The sequence below is a fragment of the Abramis brama genome (assembly GCF_963993115.1).
Source record: "Abramis brama genome assembly, chromosome: 5".
Lineage (NCBI taxonomy): Eukaryota > Metazoa > Chordata > Actinopteri > Cypriniformes > Leuciscidae > Abramis > Abramis brama.
In genome coordinates, this window is record NC_139967.1 from 15297650 (window position 1) to 15322645 (window position 24996).

Sequence of the window (24996 nt, forward strand, 5' to 3'; positions counted from 1 at the left end):
AGAGAGTCGCGTGGTTATGACGCAATCGTTAGCCTATTTTTACAAAAACGGCTTATATGGTGCCATAACGTAAGATACAAGGTAATGGAGCCTTTTATACATTTTCGTGTTTCTTTAGAAATAAATAATGGATAAATGGAGTCTTTAAATGCCTCAGATGTACAGTTATTCGCTGTCAGAGTGACGCTAAAATGAATGGGAGTCAATAGGCTTGTTTGAGATGAGCAAAATCTGCGCAGAACCGATCACCGGTGATCAGCGCGAGATGCATGCCGGTTAGAAATGTGTCCGAGTGCGTCCGCCTTGCTCTGATGTCATGCTGACGTATGTCAAAAATCTCTCGCGAGCGCAAGGCGCACGTGTCGGATTCTGCAGTCGAGCGCAGTTGCTCTCCACCGACTGCGCTGATCAAAAGCACGATGGGAAACGACTTGCTGACGACACAGCTTAATGCTCATTGGTTTAAACAACTGTGATGTATTGTTCTCTTTTAAAATGTTTTGATTTTAAAACTCTAATATCATGTTTTATGTGTATATGTTATGTGTGAATATTCCCAAACTATCTGACAGTGCGATCTCTTTGGGTTATGCAATTTAATTTTTATAAAATAAATAAAAACACATATGTCTGTAAAGAAAAAAAATATTGATAAACATGTATTTGGTATGGAATTAAATAACAAGTACTTTGGGTGTCTTGTTCATTTAATTTTTTTTCATATAAAAGCAACAGAACTTGAATTACATCCAGTTTATTAGCAACACTGTGCACGAGCGTGAATCCCGCGATATCCATCTTTGATCTCACAGGTGTCAGATCCACTGCGAGAAGAGAGATCTGTCCGGCTTGCCTGCGCTTTTTTCACTCCTCCCCTCACTGCAGCCGCCTACTCTCGCACACATTTCAGGCGAGGCAAGGCGCATCTCAAACAAGCCTATTGGAATGCTAACAGCAGGTGGGGGTCCGCTAATCAATGGCGGCGCCCAGGGAAGCTTCAATGTTTTCCGAAACATTGGGGGCTTGGTTTTTACACCATATATTGTAAAATTAAAACATACCCAAATGTCAAAAAAGTTACTTGAATCAATGAACAGCACTAATAAAGCCCCATTCTTACAGATCATTAACTAAAAAAAGTTGTTTTAGGGTTTAGTTACCCTTTAACATTTAGGTGTAACATTTAATATTTAGATTTAACTATTTAAAATATCTCTAAGTTGACAAATATTGTTGTAAATGTGCTAAAAAGTGACCGTCAAAAATTCATACCAGTTTTTTAAACAGTTTGAAGCTAAATGTGACAAAATGTTGCTGTTATTTTCAGCGTGAGCCGCTTTACAAACAGCGCCCATAAGGGTGCCCGTTCAAATTTTTATTCTCCTTCAGCGACGATCTTCACGTCGCATTGATTCTCCTGCAAGAAAGTCTTCTCACCGTCGGAAGAAGCCCAAGCAGTGGAACAAGCTGAATCCTTACTAGGCCGTCTGACAGATCAGCGCGCTCACAAGCAAGCTGACTCGGCGCTGCTGACAGCTGATTTCACCGTTCCCCATCGGCCATCCGTCAAGCATTAAAAAGAGCACATTTCCTGCAACGTTGATGCAAATGTTGCGCCATGATTGTGGCACGTGCAGAGCCCCTCTGCACCCGTCTGACAAGCACACAGACTGGACGAGCACAGTGAGTACGTTACCTGTCTGGGGAAATCCCACGCAGAAGCCGTGCTCACAGAGACGAGCTGCTCTCATGGCCGTAGCTAGAGGATTCGGGGCCTCCTGAAAAAATATTGATGTGGGCCCCCACCACCCTCCACCAATATCATATAGGCTACTGTACAATAGATGAGCATGGAGGCCCACATATAACAGAAGAAGGTGATGTAGAAAGTTAAGAAAGTTAAATGTAGCCTATATAAAAATTACAACTAATAAAAAGAAATTGTTAAATAATAATAAAACCAATTTTTAAACAGTAACAGCAAAATAATGTTTTTGTTCCCCATCAGTCTGTTATAATTAATAAATAAAAAAAGTAAACATTTATAAATTGACAAGAATGCAGTCAAATTTAAAAAATAAAGTCATTTATTGTCTTTTTAAAAAAAAAATTATAAAGATAATATTAATAAAGCTAAAATGTATTCATTCAAGTGCAGTGTGTAGGCTATTCATGTTTTATTGATGTAATAAATACATTATCAGCCGGCAGGTCAGGTGCATAATGCAATGCGTCGTGACTCGTGTCAATTTTTAACTCTATTTACAATAGTGTAAAAAGCAGGGTTCGAATTATGATTTCATCTTTGTGGGGGTCTCTTTAAAAAAAGAAGAAAAAAGGTAGCCTATGAGCAGGCGCGGTAGCTTAATAATGTAATATAAAAATATAAAAATTTGTAAATATAATACAAATTTAATAAAAAAGCGTTGGTAACACAATTCAATTTAAATAGTACATTTGGTTTAATTTGTCGTTTAATGAGGTCTAATATATGCTGTTAGTTGTAAGAATTTTCACGCGAGTAAATAGATAGATCCGACACATTCGAGTCCGTGTACTTAAGTGGTCCAGTGGTAGAACATTTGTCAAACGCGTCAGAGGTTTTGGGTTCGAATCCGCACTCATATAAGTTTTTTTTTTTTCATCAAATCCGATTATGTTTATAAGTGGTTCTATATCAGGCAGATACACGTTTGTGTGCATTTTGTTTTGTAATTTTACTGGAACGAATAGAGAGTCTCCACAACGGATTGAAGCGCGCCCGAGTGAAGACTGTGCGCGAGCCACAAACAAACACAGTATCCGCGCAGCGGCACTTTTATCACTTGATTTAAGCATAAGGATGTACCGTAGTGTGATGACGATCCGAGATCCCGCGAGATCCATGTGTTTGGCATCTTGTCCTATCTTTTAAGTCATGCTACAGTAGTCTGAAGGAAAAAGTGCTTTATTTGTAATTTAAAATAATGGTGCTGATGATTTTTAGAGACCCCCACAGGTGTATGATTTTACTGCTTTCATGGGAGCTTATCCTCTCTCTATGGGAGCTCAGCTCCCACTGGCTCCCACGTAATTCGAACCATGCCTGTGGGGGTCTCTAAAAATCATCAGCACCATTATTTTAAATTACAAATAAAGCACTTTTTCCTTCAGACTACTGTAGCATGACTTAAAAGATAGGACAAGATGCCAAACACATGGATCTCGCGGGATCTCGGATCGTCATCACACTACGGTACATCCTTATGCTTAAATCAAGTGATAAAAGTGCCGCTGCGCGGATACTGTGTTTGTTTGTGGCTCGCGCACAGTCTTCACTCGGGCGCGCTTCAATCCGTTGTGGAGACTCTCTATTCGTTCCAGTAAAATTACAAAACAAAATGCACACAAACGTGTATCTGCCTGATATAGAACCACTTATAAACATAATCGGATTTGATGAAAAAAAAAAAACTTATATGAGTGCGGATTCGAACCCAAAACCTCTGACGCGTTTGACAAATGTTCTACCACTGGACCACTTAAGTACACGGACTCGAATGTGTCGGATCTATCTATTTACTCGCGTGAAAATTCTTACAACTAACAGCATATATTAGACCTCATTAAACGACAAATTAAACCAAATGTACTATTTAAATTGAATTGTGTTACCAACGCTTTTTTATTAAATTTGTATTATATTTACAAATTTTTATATTTTTATATTACATTATTAAGCTACCGCGCCTGCTCATAGGCTACCTTTTTTCTTCTTTTTTTAAAGAGACCCCCACAAAGATGAAATCATAATTCGAACCCTGCCCACAGGTGTATGATTTTACTGCTTTCATGGGAGCTTATCCTCTCTCTATGGGAGCTCAGCTCCCACTGGCTCCCACGTAATTCGAACCATGGTTTGGAGCACAGTCTCTGTCTCGCATGCGTGCTCGCTCTAGATTCTGGGAGATTTTTTAACTAATTTGCGCCATAACTAGTGGTCCATCCAGTAGTTAAGAGCCTGAATTGTTTATAGTAATTCTGAAATTTAGTGCACATGACTGAAAAAAAATACAGCACAGAAGAATGTCTATTTTTCTTTGTTGAGCGTGAGAGCGTGAGATTGAGGCTGAATCAGGGGCGTAGTTTGTGGGGGGGATGGGGGGGAGATAACCCCCCCAATATTTAAATCTATGCATTACAACCCCCCCAATATTTATACCATGATCACAATATCAGGAGGCATACCCAAACTTCAACCCCTCCAATGTTCAAACCAAATCTACGCCCTTGGGCTGAATGCGTGACTGTCACGCGAGATGCGTGAGAGTTGGAAACCCTGGGTTCCGGGCTCGGTATTCGGCCCGAACCCAAAGTACTCCCCTCGTATTCCTGGCTGTGGAAGAACAAGCCAAGAGTGAGTGGAGGGATGCTGAAAACTGTCAAGGAACGTTATGTCAGAATGAGAGTCTTAGATCAAAATGCAAGCAGTTTATTGAAAGCAGATAGAACAGATGAAACATTCAAAACACCACGTATAGCAGGCGGGCGACCAGGATATAAATACAGCGGAGAGGATGAGTGATATGAATGATTCTGGGTGGATGCCAACCGGGAACTGGAATGAAGAGAACTCCACACGATCTCCAGAAGTCTGGGAACACAGATGAGATCGAGGAAAACTCAGGCACTGGAACTGGGCAAGAGAGCACAAACAAGAGTGACGAACCGACACCAGGCAATAATCACTCCTATACTAGATATAATGTTAGGCAGCTAACAACAGAATTAATCATTTTTACTTTAATTACAGACATGTTATATATATATATATATATATATATATATATATATATATATATATATATATAACATGTCTGTAATGAAAGTAAAAATGATTGATAAACCGTTGAATGCTTCGAGAGGAAAGTCAGCTGTTCCCTGCGGAAGTGGTTAGGCCTACCACAAAGCCTCAGTGATATCGCCTTGTACGGGAGGAAGAACAAGCTAAAACTGCCCTTCAGCAGTCTGAAGGAAGAGTTTATGGTAACCCGATCAAGAGAGGTGCTACTGTACAGAGACTCCAGTGACATCAAGGTCTCTTCGGCAGGCATAGAGGTCAGAACCGGCAGGAAGTGGAAGGCCCAAGAGGCAGTAGACCAGGCTGAGTCACGGCAGACATGTTATATATATATATATATATATATATATATATATATATATATATATATAACATGTCTGTAATTAAAGTAAAAATGATTGATAAACCGTTGAATGCTTCGAGAGGAAAGTCAGCTGTTCCCTGCGGAAGTGGTTAGGCCTACCACAAAGCCTCAGTGATATCGCCTTGTACGGGAGGAAGAACAAGCTAAAACTGCCCTTCAGCAGTCTGAAGGAAGAGTTTATGGTAACCCGATCAAGAGAGGTGCTACTGTACAGAGACTCCAGTGACATCAAGGTCTCTTCGGCAGGCATAGAGGTCAGAACTGGCAGGAAGTGGAAGGCCCAAGAGGCAGTAGACCAGGCTGAGTCACGGCTGCGACACAGTGAGCTGGTGGGGGCAGTGGCATCTGGATGGGCAGGACTCGGGAGCAATCCAAGACCTCGCTTTAACAAGGCCCAGCGAAAGGAAAGGCGACAGCTGATCCAAGATGAGGTCCGAGCTGGGGTGGAAGAAGCCCGCTGCAGTAGGACAGTAGGGATGTGGCAGCAGGGGGCATGGACCCGATGGGAGCAGGTGGCAGACCAGAAGATATCGTGGACAGAATTGTGGAAGTCTTTTTGTTTGGATATTTTTATTGAAAAATATGGCACATTGAAAAATACATAACAATGAGGTAGAGATGACACAAAAATAAAGCCATACTTCGCTGTTTTTTCTTTTTTTAAACGTACAATACATAAAAAATAAAATAAATAAATAAAAATAAAATAAAAACGAGTACACAATGCAAGCTAAGTGCAAAGTTCAAAACATACAGGCATTCACAAATTCACAAAAGCAGAAAAAAAAAAAAAAAAAAATGAAACCAATAACTGATAAACAACAATGAGGGAGTGAGGGAGTGAGGGAGGGAGGGAGGGAGGGAGGGGGGGCTCAATCAATCAGGGGGTAAAGAGGGAAGAGATTTAAAGAAAGTTAAAAAGGGCTGCCATATTCTGTAAAACTTGTTGGAATCACCTCTCAGAGAATATTTAATCTTTTCTAATTTCAGAAAAAACAAAACATCCCTTAGCCATTGAGCGCTGGAAGGGGCTTTTGTAGATTTCCAGTGGAGAAGGAGATGTCGTCTCGCCAGTAAAGATGTGAAAGCAAAGATGTCTAATTGCTTTGATGTAAATCTATCATAATCCTCTGGGCATCCGAATATGGCAATATGGGGAGAGATAGTTACAGTCGTCACAAGTATTTCAGAGATAATATCAAAGTACCTCCGCCAGAAAGAAAAAACTAACGGGCAAGAATAAAACATATGGGTTAGATTGCAGGGAGAGGTATGGCATTTATCACAGCTGTCGGTGACAGTGGGAAAAATTTGTGACAAACGTGCCTTGGAGAAATGGATCCTGTACAATACTTTGAATTGTATCAAAGTAAGACGGGCACAGGTTGAGGTAGAGTGGATTTTGTTGAGGGCAACGTCCCACCAAGTGTCATACAACTCCAACCCAAGTTCACCCTCCCAGGCAGCCTTACTTACTTCTTGCTTAGCGTCCTTTACACCCCTGCAGGGTTTGGACGACATCCTGTGTAATGCACTTCCATTGTACTCGGTCCATAGCCAAGGTTTGAATATGTCCTTGCCATTCTTTGTCATATTTCTTTCTACTCAATCCAAAGGGTACCATGATAAAGGATTCGGCAGCCTTGTGAAAGTATCTTTTCGTTGTCATACGAACGCCTCCTTTAGGGCGTTTCCAAAGGGGGCCAGGAATGGCCATAAAAGTTTGTAATGGTAAGCGATTATTTTGCATACGTAAAACATGTCCAATCCATTTCCAGCGGCGTTGCATAAGCACTGAAGACAGGGACTCCTTTAGGCCACAACGTTCACGGACCTGTTCATTTGAGATGAAGTCAGACCAACGGATTTTGGCTATGCGTCTTAGGCAGCGGTGGTCGAATATTTCCATCCTTTTTTGTTGGTCAGCTTTTAGAGGCCACGTTTCAGAGGCATACAGTAGTGTCGCCCGAACTATAGCACAATATATTCTTGTTTTTGTTTTGATTCGGATGTCACGTCTATTCCAGAAATATTTCAGTGCCGCAAAGATTGAGGAAGCTCTTTGTATTCTCATTTGAACTTCTTCATCCGAGCTTCCTATTAGGGCAATTTTGCTTCCTAGATATGTGAATGAGGTGACAAGTTCCATTGGTTCATTTTCGATGGTTAGGTTGTTATTGGGATTTATGGAGTCAGTGTTAGCAGTCATGTATTTAGATTTTTGGCAGTTTAATTTCAGACCAACAGAAGCTGCCATTTGAGTAATATGGTCAATCATTATTTGCATGGACTCCATTGACTCTGCAAGGACTGCTATATCATCTGCAAATGTAAGATCAGTAATCGGTCGTTCTGATGGGTAAATGGTTACTCCAATAGGGTTATCATCTAGCGCTTTTTTAAGCACATAGTCAATGACAATGTTAAAGAGGCAAGGTGAAAGTATGCCCCCTAGGCAGCCTTAACTTTAGTGATGGATGAGGTATCATGATTCAGGAGTTTGTTATAGATTTCTGAAATGAATGACTTCTGAGGGGGGTCCGGAGAGAGAAATTCTTCCCACAATTGGAGTGGGGGAGATGAGGGAAAGGCCGGGAACAAGGATTTGGCGCAGTGTCTGATTTGGAAATAGCGGAAGAGGTGAGATGGCGGGAGTTGAAATTCACTAGACAAATCTGCAAAGCTACGGAAAGTACCATCTCTATAGAAATCTTTAAAAGTTTTCAGGCCTTTGTCATACCATGTAGAAAACGTGGGATCAGATAGAGAATTGTGGAAGTCTGAGCCACACCGGATCAAATTCCTGGTTCAGTCTGTCTATGATGTCCTCCCCAGTCCATCCAATCTCTTCCGCTGGGGCCTGGCAGACACACCACTGTGCCCACTCTGCCAGAGGAGGTTCATTGGAGCACATCTTGAGCTCGACCAAGTACTGAGGGTCATTGCAGAAGTCATCAGTACTGGGATCGCCTGCAGTAGACACCAGCAAGACAGAACATCGCCTTTGTTAAAGCCGGGGAGAAGCCACATCAGCGCCTGAAGGAATCAGGGGGGCTGCTCGCAACAGCAAAGGACTGGCAGCTGAAGGTCGACCTAGGTAGACAGCTCAAATTCCCAGGAAACATCGCAGTGACCACGCTCAGGCCAGACATTGTCCTGGTGTCAGAAATAACAAGGCAAGTGGTCCTGCTGGAGTTGACTGTTCCCTGGGAAGACCGGATAGAGGAGGCATTTGAGAGGAAGAGGGCCAAGTACGAGGAGCTGGCAGGCGAATGCTGAAGCAGGGGGTGGAGGACCCGATGCAATCCCATCGAGGTCGGGTGCAGAAGATTCATCAGCCAGTCACTCATCAGGGCCCTCAAGATGCTTGGAGTGAAGGGACTGCACATCAGGAAAGCCGCCAAGAACATCACGGATGCCGCCGAAAAGACGTCAAGATGGCTGTGGATCAAGCGGGGCGATCCGTGGAGCATACAAGCTACTCAGACACAAGCCAGGGTCTGATCAACCCTGGCTGGGTCGCCTGGGCAAGGGTGTATGATTTTGTGAGACCCGAAACACCCAATGAACCCAGGATACATCACTGATGATGTGTCTGAGTTGCACCAGAGGTGTATTTCAAGAACTAAACACGTCTTTGGTATGTAATTAAATGGGTGTCTACTAAAATGTGTATTTTATCTAAAATATTAGATAAAATATTTTTTTTCTCATGAAAAACAAACAAACATTTAAAGCATAGATTGGATATAAAGTCACACAACAATGAAAAAAAAAAAAAGATTTCTGAAGGATTTTAATCATTATATTTCATGGTAAAGTTTAAAAAGAGAGAGTGTGGTTACATGCAACAAATGCTATTTATTTAGTGTTCTAGTTATTTTTTATTAATGTTTTTAATCATACATTTTAAATTTGCAGGTAGCTTAATGTGCGGGACACTTTGCTTAATAATAAAATGTATTTTAGAATTAATTTTCATGGGACAGACATGTCACCCATTCGGTGGAATGGCTCTTTTGCATTGTTTGTGCTTGTTGTTTAATAGCCTAATTGAAACAGCAAACTGGCAGCTCCAGTAGTAATGAAAAGATTTATCCTGAACTCTGTTATGGAAACTAGCATGTATAAACCGTTATCGTAAGTAAACAATTTAATGATCAATTAAAAAGGATGATATATTATGCTGTAATCTATTAATTACAGCTATGTATTCTCTATCTATCATCTCTATCTAAATAATGATATAGGCAAATTATCGGTGCTGGTACTACTAGACCTCAGTGCTGCATTTGACACTGTTGATCACAACATACTTCTTGACAGGCTGGAAAACTGGGTGGGGCTTTCTGGGATAGTCCTAAAATGGTTCAGGTCATACTTAGATGGGAGAGGTTATTATGTGAGTATAGGAGATCATAAGTCTGAGTGGACATCCATGACATGCGGAGTCCCTCAAGGCTCAATTCTTGCGCCACTCCTGTTCAACCTGTATATGCTCCCAATGAGCCAAATAATGAAAAATAACCAAATTGCTTACCACAACTATGCAGACGACACACAGCTCTACTTAGCCCCATCGCCTAACGATTACAGCTCCATTGACTCCCTGTGCCAATGCATTGATGAAGTCAACAGTTGGATGTGCCAAAACTTTCTTCAGTTAAACAAAGACAAAACTGAAGTCATTGCGTTTGGAAATAAAGATGAAGTTCTCAAGGTGAACGCATACCTTCACTCTAGGGGTCAAACAACTAAAAATCAAGTCAGGAATCTTGGTGTGTCACTAGAGTCAGACCTTAGTTTCAGTAGTCAAGTCAAAGCAATAACTAAATCAGCATACTATCATCTGAAAAATATTGCAAGAATTAGATGCTTTGTTTCCAGACAAGACTTAGAGAAACTTGTTCATGCTTTCATCACCAGCAGGGTGGATTATTGTAATGGACTCCTCACTGGCCTTCCCAAAAAGACCATAAGACAGTTGCAGCTCATACAGAACGCTGCCGCCAGGATTCTGAGCAGAACCAGAAAATATGAACATATCACACCAGTCCTCAGGTCTTTACACTGGCTCCCAGTTAGATTTAGGATTGATTTTAAAGTATTATTACTGGTATATAAACCATTCAATGGCCTAGGATCTCAATACATTGCAGATATGTTCACTGAATATAAACCCAACAGATCACTCAGATCATTAGGATCATTTCAGCTAGAAATACCAAGGGTTCAAGGTGAGTCCGCTTTTAGCTATTATGCCAGCCGCAGCTGGAACCAGCTTCCAGAAGAGATCTTTTTATTATTTTAATTTATTTTATGTAAAGCACTTTGAATTGGCATTGTGTATGAAATGTGCCATATATAAATAAACTTGCCTTGCCTTGCCTACGCTGGACCAGCGCGGTTTGGAAAATGGATGGATGATTGATTCAGCTGCGGCGCCATCTCCTGGCAAGACGCGGGAATTCATTCAGCGCGCGACTCACAGTGCATTATGGGTATTATCTAGCCGTTGAGCGCATAGACATTATAAAAAAACTAAAATAGAGAAAAAGTGCTTCTAGCAACTAAGTCTACAATTTTGGTATTGACAGAATGTCTGCTTAAATATTACCACAAATACAAATTTCCTTAATTTAATTTGAATAGGCTACAGACTATTCTTGTGTAAACATGCATTATTTACTCAATGCATGTTTAAAATGGTGCTTTTGATTGAAGACAAAGGTAGTTCAAATTCTAAATGTGTTGCAGAAATCATCATAGAGACATTTATTTACATGATAAAACATTTCACTATCTGACACTGCTGTAGCCTATTCGTTATCGTATGACTAGTTTAACGATTCATTCTATTAAAAAAAAAAAAAAAAAAAAAAAGACTTGTGTTGTATGGCATCCTTAATACATAGCTGTTTTTGTTTAGTATTCCTTTACATAAAAACAGATAATTTATAAACAAAGTTGATACATTGACTGTAGTTGACATAACACAACAAACTAGCGAATCGATCACGATCAACGAACCCACAAATCGACTGTGCAGGTTCCATTATCTTCCCTGTATTCAGTTATGTTGTCGATTGTCGATTACTTACGCCTACAGTGAACGGCAATGGCTGACGGCAAGGATGAAACAGTGGCAGCTTCCAAACCAGAGGTTTTTTACAACTATCGGGAGAGGATTACATGTTCACCCGAGGAAGAGGCGCAATTAGAGAGACAGCATTTCTGGAATGTCATGAACGCGTTTAAATACTACAGGTAAACATTGCTGGAGCATCAAAGTGAAAATCCCATCTGCTCAACACCAACACAAGATGAGCCACTGATATTTGAGCTTTAATTTTGAACATGCGAGAGCATTAAAATATCCGTATTGATATATATATATAGATATAGATTTAAATCTCCACTGCTTATAAAATTTGGATTTGAATGGTAAAATAACGCCTGTGGTGCCATCAATTAAAGTCCAGATTTTATAAATACAATTATCTATCTATCTATCCCTCCCTCTCTCTCTCTCTCTATCTCCCTCCCCCTCTCTCAGATTTAAATGTCTTCATTGGAATGGTGAAAGAAATCTTTACATTGCCAAAGCATTAATAACACGATACAAAAAAAGAAAAGAATAATAATTAATCATAATAATAAAATAAAAATACAAAATTTACATTATAAACAGAAATACTTTTTTAAAATCTTCTAATATTTATAACTGTCTCTAGGAATATAGTGAGTGTTGGTAGCTCTGTCCCACTGGAGGCTCTTTTAAGACCTTACAGGTTTCCGCTTGCTGGGCTTTTTCCTAGCAGGTACGGTAGTTTGTCCATAGAAAGGTTCCCTAATGTTTGTATAAGAAGGGCAGGATGTCAGGAAGTGCAGCTCCGTTTCCACTTGATTTTCTTTGCAGTGAGGGCACAGCCGCTCTTCCTTTGGCAGCCAGGTCTGTCTATATATATATATATATATATATATATATATATATATATTCCCTTTAATTTACTTTGTCCTCTGTCCATATATATTGTGTCTTCCACTGTTTTCAGAATTCACGTTCACGAACGAGTGAATCGAGCCGAGCGGCAGTTCCGATGCCTTCCAGATCACCACCAGCAACTTTTGACAAACTTCCTGCCCAATCTGAGCAAGATCCGCTACTGTGTTGACCGAAACCAGGAGGTGATGCAGGCCATAGTGAACAACTGCCTAGATATGTTTGAGAACATGGAATATGGACAGGATGTAGGTGGCAATCAGTAGGTCTTATAATTAATGTTGTATTTTTTCATTTGGTTGTTGTGATGACAGAAGTGTGGCTTTAATTATCCTGTTTAGTAGTAAGTCAATTAATATAATAGTTTTCCTGCTTTTCAAAGGGTGACCCAAGGAAAGTACGGCCTTCTTCAACTTTTGACATGGACAAGCTGAAGTCAACCATAAAGCAGTTTGTCCGTGACTGGAGTGCAGCAGGAAAGGCTGAAAGGGACAGCTGCTACAAACCTATTATAGAGGAGATCCAGAGACTATTTCCTCCAGACCAGTGGTAAATATACTTTGATGTCATTCTGTGGTTAAGTATACGGTCTACTGTCTAAGTATAAGGTGCATGCAGTATCTATGTACACTACCTAAAAAGTTTGGGGTAATGTTTTTGAAAGAAGTCTCTTATGCTTGCCAAGACTTTATTTTATCAAAAATACAGTAACACAGTAATATTGTGTTACAATACTATTACAATTTAAAATAACAATTTTAAAATGTAATTTATTTCCAGTGAATTTTCAGCATCATTCCTCCAGTCTTCAGTGTCACATGATCCTTTAGAAATCATTCTAATATGCTAATTTGGTGCTCGATAGATATTTCTTATTATCAGTGTATTATCAAGCTTTTACTTGATGTAGAAATCTTTTGTACTTTTGTTCAGTTACCCTAGCTGAATAAAAATGTACCCAAACTCTTGGAAAAATGAATTCTTTTTGGAAAAATGTCTGCTGATTAAATGAATTTAGTGTTCTTATGTTTTGTGTCAAATGGGCTCAACTTATAATTTGGAAAGAAATGAGTTTTGAGTTATATTTCTCTCTACAGTGATGTGTCCCAGGTAAGAGTGTTAGTGCCCGGGTCCGGTCTAGGTCGACTTGCATGGGAAATCGCTCATCTGGGCTATTCGTGCCAAGGCAACGAGTGGAGTTTCTTCATGCTCTTCTCCTCTAATTTTGTTCTGAATAGGTACAACACACTAAAATCTTCACAATTTAAGTAGTACCATTAACATAAATATAGCTTATTATATATGTTATATTTATCTTCCTAAAATAATTGCCTAAGTCATTTTTTGACAAAAATGATTTTTTTGCATAAGTCATCTCCTCATGATGCTGGCCACCTCTGGTAAAATCCCCACATCCTCAGTTGAACAGATCATGCAGTTCTACCCCTGTAGTGTAATGGCCTATGTCAAGAGTGTGACTTAGGCCGTTTTATTTGGCCTAAGTCAAAAGATTTTACAAGCGATTTTAAAATTTTAAAAGGCAATTTTACAAGCTTTTCAAGATGGGAGCTGCATCAAGAAGAACGAACCTCTGAAGTTATTTTTCATTTTTTTGTGTGTTTTCTGAGAAACCTGAAAAATGACTTAGGCAATTATTTTAGGAAGGTGACGATATTCAATTATTGGTTCCGTTTTTGTGTTTTCTGAGAAACCTGAAAAATGACTTAGGCAATTATTTTAGGAAGGTGACGATATTCAATTATTGGTTCCGTTTTTGTGTTTTCTGAGAAACCTGAAAAATGATGTAGGCAATTATTTTAGGAAGGTGACGATATTTCTCTCTTGGTCTTAACAACATGTTGTAATAATATCCTGTTGGGGTACGCCCTCTATTTATTATTGGTGACATGTTGTGTAATTTAAGGGCATAAGGTAAAGTATAGTAGAACTTGTATCCCTGGTTGAACTTCTTTGAGTTCTAGGACAGCAAATTTGAATCGAGCAATCAGAATGGTATATAACATCTTTAGTGAGGAAACTAACTGATATTTTGTCTCTCAGGTGTGATGAGGAGAATGCTTTTACTCTGTATCCCTGGATTCACCAGTTCAGTAATAACAAAATGTCCTCAGACCAAACAAGACCCGTTTCCTTTCCTGATGTCAATCCACAGAGTCTTCCAGCAGACTCTGACTTCTCTATGGTCGCTGGAGACTTCCAGGAAGTATACAGTGACCCTGGTGAGTTTTTAATTTTTTTTATAAACATCAACGTAATTGTAAATGGCACTTAAATGGAGACAGGGAAAGATCTGAAACTTGAACATTTTAAGTTGTATCTCCCATACAGAAATGTGGGATTGTGTTGCTACTTGCTTCTTCATTGACACTGCCCACAATGTTCTTGATTACATTGAAACCATCTGGAATATTCTAAAACCTGGTGGTGTCTGGATAAATTTGGGTAAGTCATATTCTGTATAATCTTAATCATTCACAGTCAAACGTTATCTACTTATGAAATGCTGAAAACAGGTGTGGTTGAAAGATATTTTTTGTATTTGTTCTCAAAGGTCCACTACTTTACCACTATGAGAATATGGCTAATGAATTGTCCATTGAGCTGAGCTATGAGGACATAAAGGATGTCCTTTTAAAATATGGATTTGTCCTAGAGGTAAACAGTTAATTATCAACTGTTTAAATTATTATTAACAGTAATACTGTTATAAACTGTTACTGTATTTCTTTCCACAGTTGGAGAGAGAGTCTGTGGCCAGCACATATACGGAGAACGATCGCTCCATGCTCAAATACCTTTACGACTGTGTCTTTTTTATCGTACGGAAACCTGCAGAACAGTTGATGAATGGAGATCTGACACCTAAAGATGGCCAGATTGAGGATTCTTTACAGATAAGAAACTCAACATGATGTTTAGAAGGCTGAACTTAGGGCTGAATTCACAGACAAATGGCCCAAATAATAAACTGAGGATTTTAATCATGAATGTCAGCATTATATTCCTGGTAATACAATAAGACTGGAGCTTTATTATGTACTGAATTATTTCAGACATTTACCAAAAATATGTCATGTTTTGGTGCATTGCTTTGCAGTCATATTCCTCAGGTTTCAGGTGCTGGTTCACACCTTACTAATGCCGCCTGTCACTCCACACATACATTTCAGTGTTTTTCTTGCAGTTGTTTACACTACCACAGTTTTCATGTCCAAAATCGTATTCACAGAGCCTACTCTGGATCTTGACTTGCGCAGTTACTCCAGCCCTTCTGAGGAAACTTGCTGGCCATTAAAATTGTATTAGTTGGTAGCACTGAAATAAAGTTGTTTTAAACTTAACAGATTTTCATGATCTTGTACATACTGTAATAAAACTGTTTTACAATTAAGAAAATGTGGAATGTTGTTGACTGAATGAAAGCCTTTTAAGACTGTTTATTGTTCACCACACAAATTTCACATTAGTTATTAGGAAGTTAGTTCATGTGTTTTAACATTTACTTTTATAGTTGATATGGATATTATTCACAACCGTTTAGCTTTTTACTATAAAATAAAACATAAACGATGTTATTGTTGTTCGACCTCTCTGGCCACAGAGGGCGCTGTATTCAAACATGCGGTTCAACTTCAGTTACGACGACACAACTGTCGTAAATGGCTAGAATATTGAATGCCCCTCTGCGTACTAAAAAAAAGTCTTACCGCTCTTTTGTATAGGCTAAGTTTTAACTTTTCTGGATAACTTAGGTCGTACGTCGCACAGATGACCAAGCGGAGAGCAGAGAACATTTTGCCTCCCGAAATCCCCAGTAAAAGAAGTTTTCGTTCTCTCTTCAACATCGATAAACCTGTCGCAGGTGTGAATGGGATCCAAAACGCCAATCCATCCTCGTTGTCATTCTCTGGACAACGCTGCAGGAAAAGACCAAAGTTTATCGATGACCCGCTGGATACCATTAACCTACCGAGAAAAGTGTCTGCAAGCAGGGTTGATTCAGTGCTGGCAGACAAGAACACATGCAAGCCTAGAACATTCGAGGATGCTGGTAGATCTGCTGTCACGCGGCGGTCATCTTGCGCGCTTCAAACTGAGTCAAATAAACAGCCTGACGAAGAAAATAACCTTACTGCAGGAGACAAGGTAAAGTTTCACACATACTAGTGCAAAGTCACACAAGAGTGTGGCGTCCCGTAGAATCCTGTGCAATGATGGCTGATGAACATATGGTGACGGTACATGATCTCTATCTATCTATCTATCTATCTATCTATCTATCTATCTATCTATCTATCTATCTATCTATCTATCTATCTCTCTATCTCTCTATCTCTCTCTCTCTCTGTATATATATATATATATATATATATATATATATATATATATATATATATACGGTCTGGTTTCACAGACAGGGCTTAGATTAAGCCAGGATTTGACCATAGTTCAATTAGGACATTTAAGTAGCCTAGCTTTTATAAATGTGCCTTAGAAAAAAAAAAACATCACTGGTGTGCATCTTGAAACAAAACAATGGCACTATTTTTAAGGGGTCCTATTATGCTTTTCCGCTTTAGTTAGTGTGTCATTTGAGCATAAAAAAGATCTGCAAGGTTAAAGCTCAAGTCCACTCCGAAGGTATATTATTATTTAAAGGTCTCACTGCAGAACCATACGTCATAGCAGTGTGTCTGATGCCGCGGAAGTGGGCGCAGCAAGGCATTGCGCTACTTCCGTGTTTTGGAACGTTTCAAAGTTTAAAACAAAGTTATTATAAATAATTTTTTTAAACGATTTAATTGAAAAGATATATTTAAGATATATCTATCAAATAGTATAAAATATAAGAATTATGTTTTTTCCTATTAACAAAAGACAGTATACTACTACTAACAAATGTTAATAGTTTTTTTAAAGTTAAAATGATACTTTATCCATTTGTTTTGTTGACTCAAATGATTAACAATATAACTGAACAAAGCTTAAAAAAAAAAAAAATACAATGAAAAAAAGCTTGAGCGTTTGAACTTTTGATTTAATTGAAAATCATTTTTAATTCTCAACCAACAATTTTTTTTCATAGACCATACACAACAATATATGATGGACTGAAAAAAACAAAAATTATTAATTTAAATAATTTTTTTTTCTTTCTCTGAAATATCAAAAGAATCACACACTAGCTGTACCTGCTCCAAATAAATAATAGTAATTAAATACAAATACAAAATCGAACTAAATAATAAATAAATTATATAAAACAAAATCAAACCAAAGAAAATAAATCTTATAAAAGTTATGCAGGCACACATTTAACAATAATTCTCAAGAGAAAAATAAATAAAATAAATCAAAACTCCATACAAATGGAGTTAATCCTGATGTCTTCTTTAAACTGGAACCGAAACATAAAAGGCTCTTTGGCCAGTTCCAGATCATCTTGTTTTTCCGCCTGATCAAGTTTAAGAAGGGCCTTTTCCTGGTCTTCCATTCTTTAAGTTCAGATACCACGGATCTTCCACAGAACCTCTGAATGAGTGGCAGTTTTTTCGCAGCCATCCAACTGCGCTCCTGAGGTCTTTGACTATCTGTAGTTCCATCTGTTGTCCCTGGGGAGATTGGAAGTGTCCTCAACAATACATTGTGTTTTAATCAGGATGCATGTAAATTAATGTTTTGAAATTATGCTCTTTCATGTGCTCGTTTGAGATGATAAAAACATACCTCATCGCCGATTTCAGTCTCTTGTGCTTTAGGTGGCACCTGCACATCCAACTGTAAAATAACAATACGTGATCAAGTGCCTTCGTCACAATTCTCACTTAGTCACATTTATTATATAGCGCTTTTTACAATACAGATTGTTTCAAAGCAGCTTTATAGGGATAGATTTAGCTTTAGATTTAGCTTTCTAGACAGATCTAGAACAAAATAGTGTCATAATCCAGCTTAAGTAAGTTCAGTGTTGATTCATTTCTGTTGTAAAAAAGTTATTAATTCAGTTAACGTTAATTAATCTATATAGCCATTCTGGAGAAAACCGTAATGTCATCGTCCAGCTCAGTTCAGTTCTCATATAATGGTGTCAATGACAGATCAATAGTATTGTTGATTATTACATTGCTTGGTTGAATTCTAATGTAGAATGCTGTGAAGTATAACACACCGTTGCCATGAAAAACAGAGCGTTGCTATGGACGCAGGATTCTAATCGTAGAGACGAAACGGACTATTTTCTTTAGCGGAAGCAATACAATCGTTTTTAAATCAATAAACTCCTTTTTAAATCAATATTTTGTGTCAAATTATTGATTTTTTTAAATTAATATTTTGTGTCAAATTATTGATTTATTTGGTAGTCAGCCATGTAATAAGCGGGATAATGTAGAGCGAGGCGGATGTTATAGCGAATACAACCCAGACAGGCTGATCAGGACCCCGATGCGAAGCTCTACATTATCCCTTACATATTAACTTACAAAATACTTAGATCCGTTTTGTATAAGCGTGTAACGTTAAGTATGTTGCATCCAACAAAGATATAACTATTTTTACCTTCTTCTCTTCTTCTTTTCCTTGTTCTACCGTGTGCTCTGCCATAGTTAAACATGAACTCCGTCCACTTCTGGCATCAGACTGTTAGGCTGGCGCTGTCGTCCTCACACTGCTATGACGTATGGTTCTGCAGTTCTGCAGTTGGTTAATATTGGGGGCTCTAAGCGATGTCACGCGTTTTTTAGGCCAAAACATTTTTTTGGCACATACAGCAAACATCTCCTCACCATCCGCTAGCTGCCTGTCCCCTGAACACACTGTAAAAAAAACGCGGTCTCTGTAGACAGCCCAGGCTCCACAAACGGCAACAAAAACAAACTGGGCCAACCTGCACCACGAAACATAACAAACTGTTCCAGCCAATAACCGACAAGAAGGATTTGGGGTGGGGTTTGGGGGGTTAGTGCGCGGATGAGGAGGAGGGAGGGTCTAGCTAGCCTCCGTTTTGTTTGACAATACTTTAAACGTCAACAAGAAGTGACGTCACCCAACATCACTTAGAGCACCTTTAACAGAATCTCTGTTCAAGAACTACAACAAACGGCTCGTTTGGACTAAAACGCACCTTTTCCGGATCTTATGAAGTCATAATGATCCTCCTAATAATCCACGCCCACAGAATATGCAAAAAATGTAAGGGTCTGTCTGTGTCCCGGAGTACTACAAACCACGCCCCTCAAAGCGTGGATGTCATTGACTAAACAATCTTTTGAAGAAAATTATTGGCTGCTGGCCAATGGAGGTCGACGTCCGCACGTGGCGGCCATCTTGCCACAGACAGCTCGCTCACTCGTTTAATGGTGCATGTACTTTTAAATAACCATAACTTGCTCAATTTTCTACCGATTTTCAAACGGTTTGGTTTGTTATAAACGTCAGAGATGTAGTTATGACACTGCATACATACACTGCATACATATGAATAATTATAACATACATGTTCAAGCATTCGGAATTATAGCCACGTTAATAACGTTTGTAAGAAACCAAACCGTTTGTAAATCCGTCAAGATTTCAGCGAGATAAGAGGATTTGTGTGCGTGCTGATCACTCACCTTACATTAAGCCTGCCTGTGACAAGATGGCCGAACGGTGATGCCGGAAGTGACTGCGCCATAAGACATCTAGCGTTTATATATGATATCTATGGCTCTGATGACATTACAAATGGCTGTTTCATTATAGGGGTGTAACTTGAGGTAGGGGGTGTAATTTGAAGGGGCGTGGTTTGTAGTACTGTGGGACGCAGTCGGACACACTTGAAAAATTTGGCTAGGCCTGGTTGAGCTGCTCTAAATAAGATGAAGATTGTTGCCGCTGTTGTTGTTTTTTCTCTCTGGAAAAAGTTTGTCCTAAGGCTGACAAACTTAGACTGGTTAATTTATTTTTAACACTGTTCCTGAACATTATAAAATCAGCGTTTGTCTGTGTGCTGCACATTTTACGGAGAACAGCTTAGAGAGTACAATGCAGGTTATACCAAGCGTGCCGCACAAGCCCTGAAAAGTGAAGCCAAAACGTCTCGATCGCCCCCCGGTGACTGGTCCTAGTATAGGTCATAAGCCCCGCCTCCCCATGTTATTCAACGGGACGTGAGACCAACTAAACAATTAAATTACACTTCAAATATCTTTTTTCCAAAGGTGGTTTCTTTCATTTGCTGTCGTTTTTATCACGCTGATGTTAGTTCAAGTGTCTGTTTCAAAAATAAGTTGTTTTTTAGTTAGTTACGTGATGCGGTGGTGTAACGTCATGACTGACAGCTGTGATTGACAGGTTCTCTGAGCGAAGTAGTCACTGAAGCACCAACGGACATTTTTTCGGGATCTTCGGAGGACTGAGGAGATTGTATTTACTTTATTTTAACAAGCCTCTTGACGTACTGCAATCAATTTTTAAAAAAGTGTGCAGAATCCACTCTCCCTGAGTGCATTCTGCGAGAGTGAGGGCGGAGCGTTGATTTCGCGGCTTTACTTCCTGCTCACTACTGCGCAGGTCTGGTCCCGAGATCGCTACTGCGCAGACTCAAGTTCCAATATGTCAGCGCCATATCGGGACTCTGGCGGCTTCAGTTCTCATCAATGGAAGAGAGCGTCTATGAGCGTCTTTTTACAGTCTATGAGGTTATACGCACAAAAGCTTTTGTCGGGACAATCTGTTGACAATCAATGGTATTATTTGTAGTTGTTTTTTCTATTAAAGGGGTAGCTCACCCAAAAATGAACATTCTGTTTGTAATTACTCACCCTCATGTTGTTCCAACCCCGTAAGACTTTCGTTCATCTTCGGAACACAAATTAAGATATTTTTGATGAAATCTGAGAGCTGGCTCACTCCTTCATAGGCTGTTAGGAAAAAAACAAACAAAAATAATGACTTTATTCAACTATTCATTTTCCTCCGTGTGGACCTCTGACGCGAGTTCATGAGAGCACCACGATGCATGCGCGAGAACTGAGAAGATGACGCAGAGGGGTCTTGATGTAGTGTTTAAAATTGTTCTAAAGTGTGCATTTCCTGGATGTCCGAATCGTGAGAAACCAACGAGAAAATGTAAAAGTGCATTACCAATGCTGCAAAATCAATGGCTTACCTTTCACACTTTCCCATCAAATGATCGTGAGCGTCATCTTCTCAGTTCTCGTGCATCGTTCATTTGTGGTTTCAGGTACCACAGCATCGTTGCGCTCTCGTGAACTCACTCAGAGGCCCACGTGGAAGAAAATTAATAGTTGAATTAGGGCTGCACGATTAATCGCAATAAATTCGCACGCGATTTGGCAAAGGCTGCGATTATTTTGTGCGCAGCTTGTCAGTGGAGTGCGGCTGATTGGTAGTAAATACTGCCTCATTTGAACGCCAGAGGGCGCTCTCACGCAAACACGCTAAATATGCCCCACCGCAGAAGTACAATAATGCGCATCATTCCAGGAAATCCCTATCGCTGTAGCTGAATATACAGAAGATTGAAACGCTTTGATTAAACATGACTTATACACGACTGCCTTATTCTGTGTAAGAAGGCACATCATCTCACAGAAGGAGGAGCTCAACTGTCGTTATGAAGTGAGTTTGGAGTTAATGCATGTTATTAAATGTTGTCTGTTTTTGGACAAGAGGTTCATAAATGCTTCTCATGTTTTGGAAAGATGTTTGACGCGTGTTGTTTTTTCAAATGCACGTTATAAGTGACTCAAACTCACAGTGCTTTCAGATGGAGCAGCGTTTACAGAGCCGTAACTTACATCAATGACAAACTGCGCGTAAAAAATAATCGCAGCCTTTGCGATTTTAAAATCGCAATAAGCCATCTCGATTTAAGTGCGATTACATGTAAATTGTGATTAATCGTGCAGCCCTAAGTTGAATAAAGTCGTTATTTTTTAACTATTTATTTTTACTTTTAGCGCACTAAAAGTATTCTCGCCACTTGATAAACTTAAAGTTGAGCCACTGTAGTCACTTGGACTATTTTAACAAATAGGGCCGGCAGATGCAATTACCTAACAGCCTATGAAGGAGTGAGCCAGCTCTCAGATTTCATCAAAAATATCTTAATTTGTGTTCCGAAGATGAACGAAAGTCTTACGGAGTTGGACCAACATGAGGATGAGTAATTACTGACAGAATTTTCATTTTTGGGTGAACTAAACCTTTAACAGTTGCAATTATACGTTTTATGTAGCTGCTATGATAGCTATGTTGTAAACGAAGGGCAAAGCTTTACCTCCGCTAGCCTGCTAACTAAAATGACAGTATTGATATAGTGTTTACTGTAGCTTTTGTAAGCTCTTGCTTTTGTAAGACTGTTCACCGTCCCTTAGGAAAAGTATCCATGATTTTGTGATCGGTTAGTGTTTGCATTACCATAGTTTTCTGACAAGTATGATTAAATGGTGGATAACATCATATCTATAAGAAAAATACCAAAAAACATACCACTCTGAAGTGAAATCCGTGCTTGCAAAGTCTGTGCTTGAAATTGTTCGTTAACATTGTCAGAGTCTGAATCAGACTCGAATTGTTTTGAAATTGACGCCATCGTTAATATTTACATCTGAGTAGAGGTCACGGTTATGGTAAGGTGCGGGACATTTTCCGAACACACGCTAAGCAGTGCGAATCACAACACACTGGGCCAGCTAACCAATCAAAGCACATTTCATGTTTTGGAAGGAGGGACTTCCAACGAAGGAAAACGACACATTCAGCTAGACTGGGGAGAGAGGAGCTGCAATAATGTAAAATATGTGTTTTTTAATGGGCCTAATATGACCCCTTTAAGATCAGTGCATTCAGCAAAAACAGCTCAAACATGCATTTTAGTCTGGGACTTGGCTTAATCCTTGTCTGTGAAACCGAGGGCAAAACTATTACACTTTCAGGTACTTTTAGCATATTCTATTAAACTTCACTCTTGTTGGTGCATGTTTGCTGTAGTGAATTCTTTGGATATTCAGCTCTGCTTGTATCCCACTAGGCGATGCACACAGATGAGGACCTCTCTCCATTCAATTCCTTCCAGTTCTGGCAGGTTCCACTGCCTGAGTTGGATCTCTCTCTCTTGGAGACTGAACCCTCAGCTGGGTCCTGCACAGCCTCTTCCACCAAAGACTTAGAGGCGATGGAAACCTGAGGAGATCGCCAATGCACAGTGACAGGTTCATTCTTGTTTAGATGTTGTATAGGTGTTGCCAAATTACGCGACTGGACATGAGATGATTCCCCCTGATCTGCACTAGATGAATGTATGAACAAAGCCTTGTGCTTTGTATAGTTTGTAAGCCCTCCAGCACAAGCATTCGTTCTCATGGGAACGCATCTTGGTCATGTGACCTCAGTCTTCTCCTATATGGTTCATGTGCTCAGAAGTGTGAAAGCATAATGCTGTATTGAACTGTAAAAGTTACAACTTTTGAAGGTGACACAAAGCCTTTCTTTTGCTTGAACTGAGCCAGATTTTTTAGCACTGTTTATGTTACTTAAAGGTATTAGTCATTTTTATTCTTTAGTTAAATAAAATTTGGAGCTGTGTTCCTTTCCTCTGCCCAACAACATTATCTTTTTGACAACAGTATTTGGTGCTTCTGAACTTAGTAGATGGAGCAAGAACTTTGTATGTTCCATTGGCCTGTAACTGCAGTGTTTTTGAAATTGCCCAACAGCAATAAAATTTATTTTTTAAATACATGATATCGGCTTGCATTACATTGTCTTTGGTGCCTGTCTGATTTCATGATTCTTCTTTTCGACATTGTAAAGTACATTACAGTGAACCGTTACAGTTGGACTACGGTCCATTGAGTAGTGTGATCTCTTTCCTCATTCCTCATCCAAAGGAAGTGAAACATACCTGTCTCCACCCTGTTGTGTCAGGTGCTCATGACCTTTGGTTTAGGAGGGAATAAGTGCTGAGAGCATGCCAGCTTTATCAGGAGATTGCATCGCAAGTGATCAGCATGCAGATAGTCATGCTCATCTGCTAAGCTAAAATAAGCATGCAAGTAAAATAATACAATGGTAAGCCAAGTTTTGATACTTTGTCCCATTTAGGTGGTCTTCTGGGAATACATGGAAATATCTGTAAATGGGATGTGCATGAAAGATGAAAACAATGTGCGGTCTTGTTAGGATTTAAGCTAATGAAACGGCTCAGTACTTTAGAGACATGCTTTAACCTCAAGGACAACAAAGAAGACAATTACCAAAAACCTAATATTGAGCTCACTTGTTGAGGTCGTTTTCCTTATTCCAATCATTTAGTATACTAGACAAATTTGTTTTAGACTTAACTGGTGCATGGCATTAGTTCTTGTTAGGGCAAGTTCTGGGTGGCACAATTCGTAAGATTGTTTGATCGTTCGTCAGAAGTTTTTTTTGAACTAGAAATAAAATCAGAAATGAAAGCATGTGAGAATTTTTTTTTCAATTATTATTTAAATGCATACATATTTTACATGATGTAGCCTGCATGTGCCATTATAAAATGTTACTGCTATGGAAAGTGGAAAAAAAATATTAAAGATATTTTTAAGGCGACATCATATTTAAAAAAAAACATATGGCTTTCATCAGCTAATCCGATTTCATAAGATGCTAGAAAAGATTAACAACAGCAAATTTTCAGTAAACTTGGTGGGCTAATCAAGGGTCAGAAGCATGCAAAGTTTCATCCGGTCTGGACAGAAGAGGGCGCTATAACAGTGGGAA

At 39.3% G+C, this 24996-nt stretch overlaps 2 protein-coding genes across 2 annotated transcripts; both read left to right on the forward strand.

Moving 5' to 3' along the window:
* The first annotated feature begins 11305 nt into the window (after positions 1 to 11305).
* carnmt1 (carnosine N-methyltransferase 1) lies at positions 11306 to 15624 on the forward strand. Its single transcript, XM_084114104.1, has 8 exons — positions 11306 to 11471; positions 12260 to 12455; positions 12590 to 12756; positions 13305 to 13445; positions 14269 to 14447; positions 14557 to 14670; positions 14780 to 14883; positions 14964 to 15624. The coding sequence occupies exons 1-8, from the start codon at positions 11323 to 11325 to the stop codon at positions 15138 to 15140; spliced, it is 1227 nt and encodes a 408-aa protein (XP_083970230.1). The 5' UTR covers positions 11306 to 11322; the 3' UTR covers positions 15141 to 15624.
* Positions 15625 to 15824: 200 nt separating this feature from the next.
* LOC311082922 (uncharacterized protein) lies at positions 15825 to 23979 on the forward strand. Its single transcript, XM_084114108.1, has 2 exons — positions 15825 to 16374; positions 23267 to 23979. Exons 1-2 carry the CDS (start codon positions 15997 to 15999, stop codon positions 23420 to 23422), a joined length of 534 nt encoding a protein of 177 aa, XP_083970234.1. The 5' UTR covers positions 15825 to 15996; the 3' UTR covers positions 23423 to 23979.
* The last annotated feature ends 1017 nt before the right edge of the window (positions 23980 to 24996 follow it).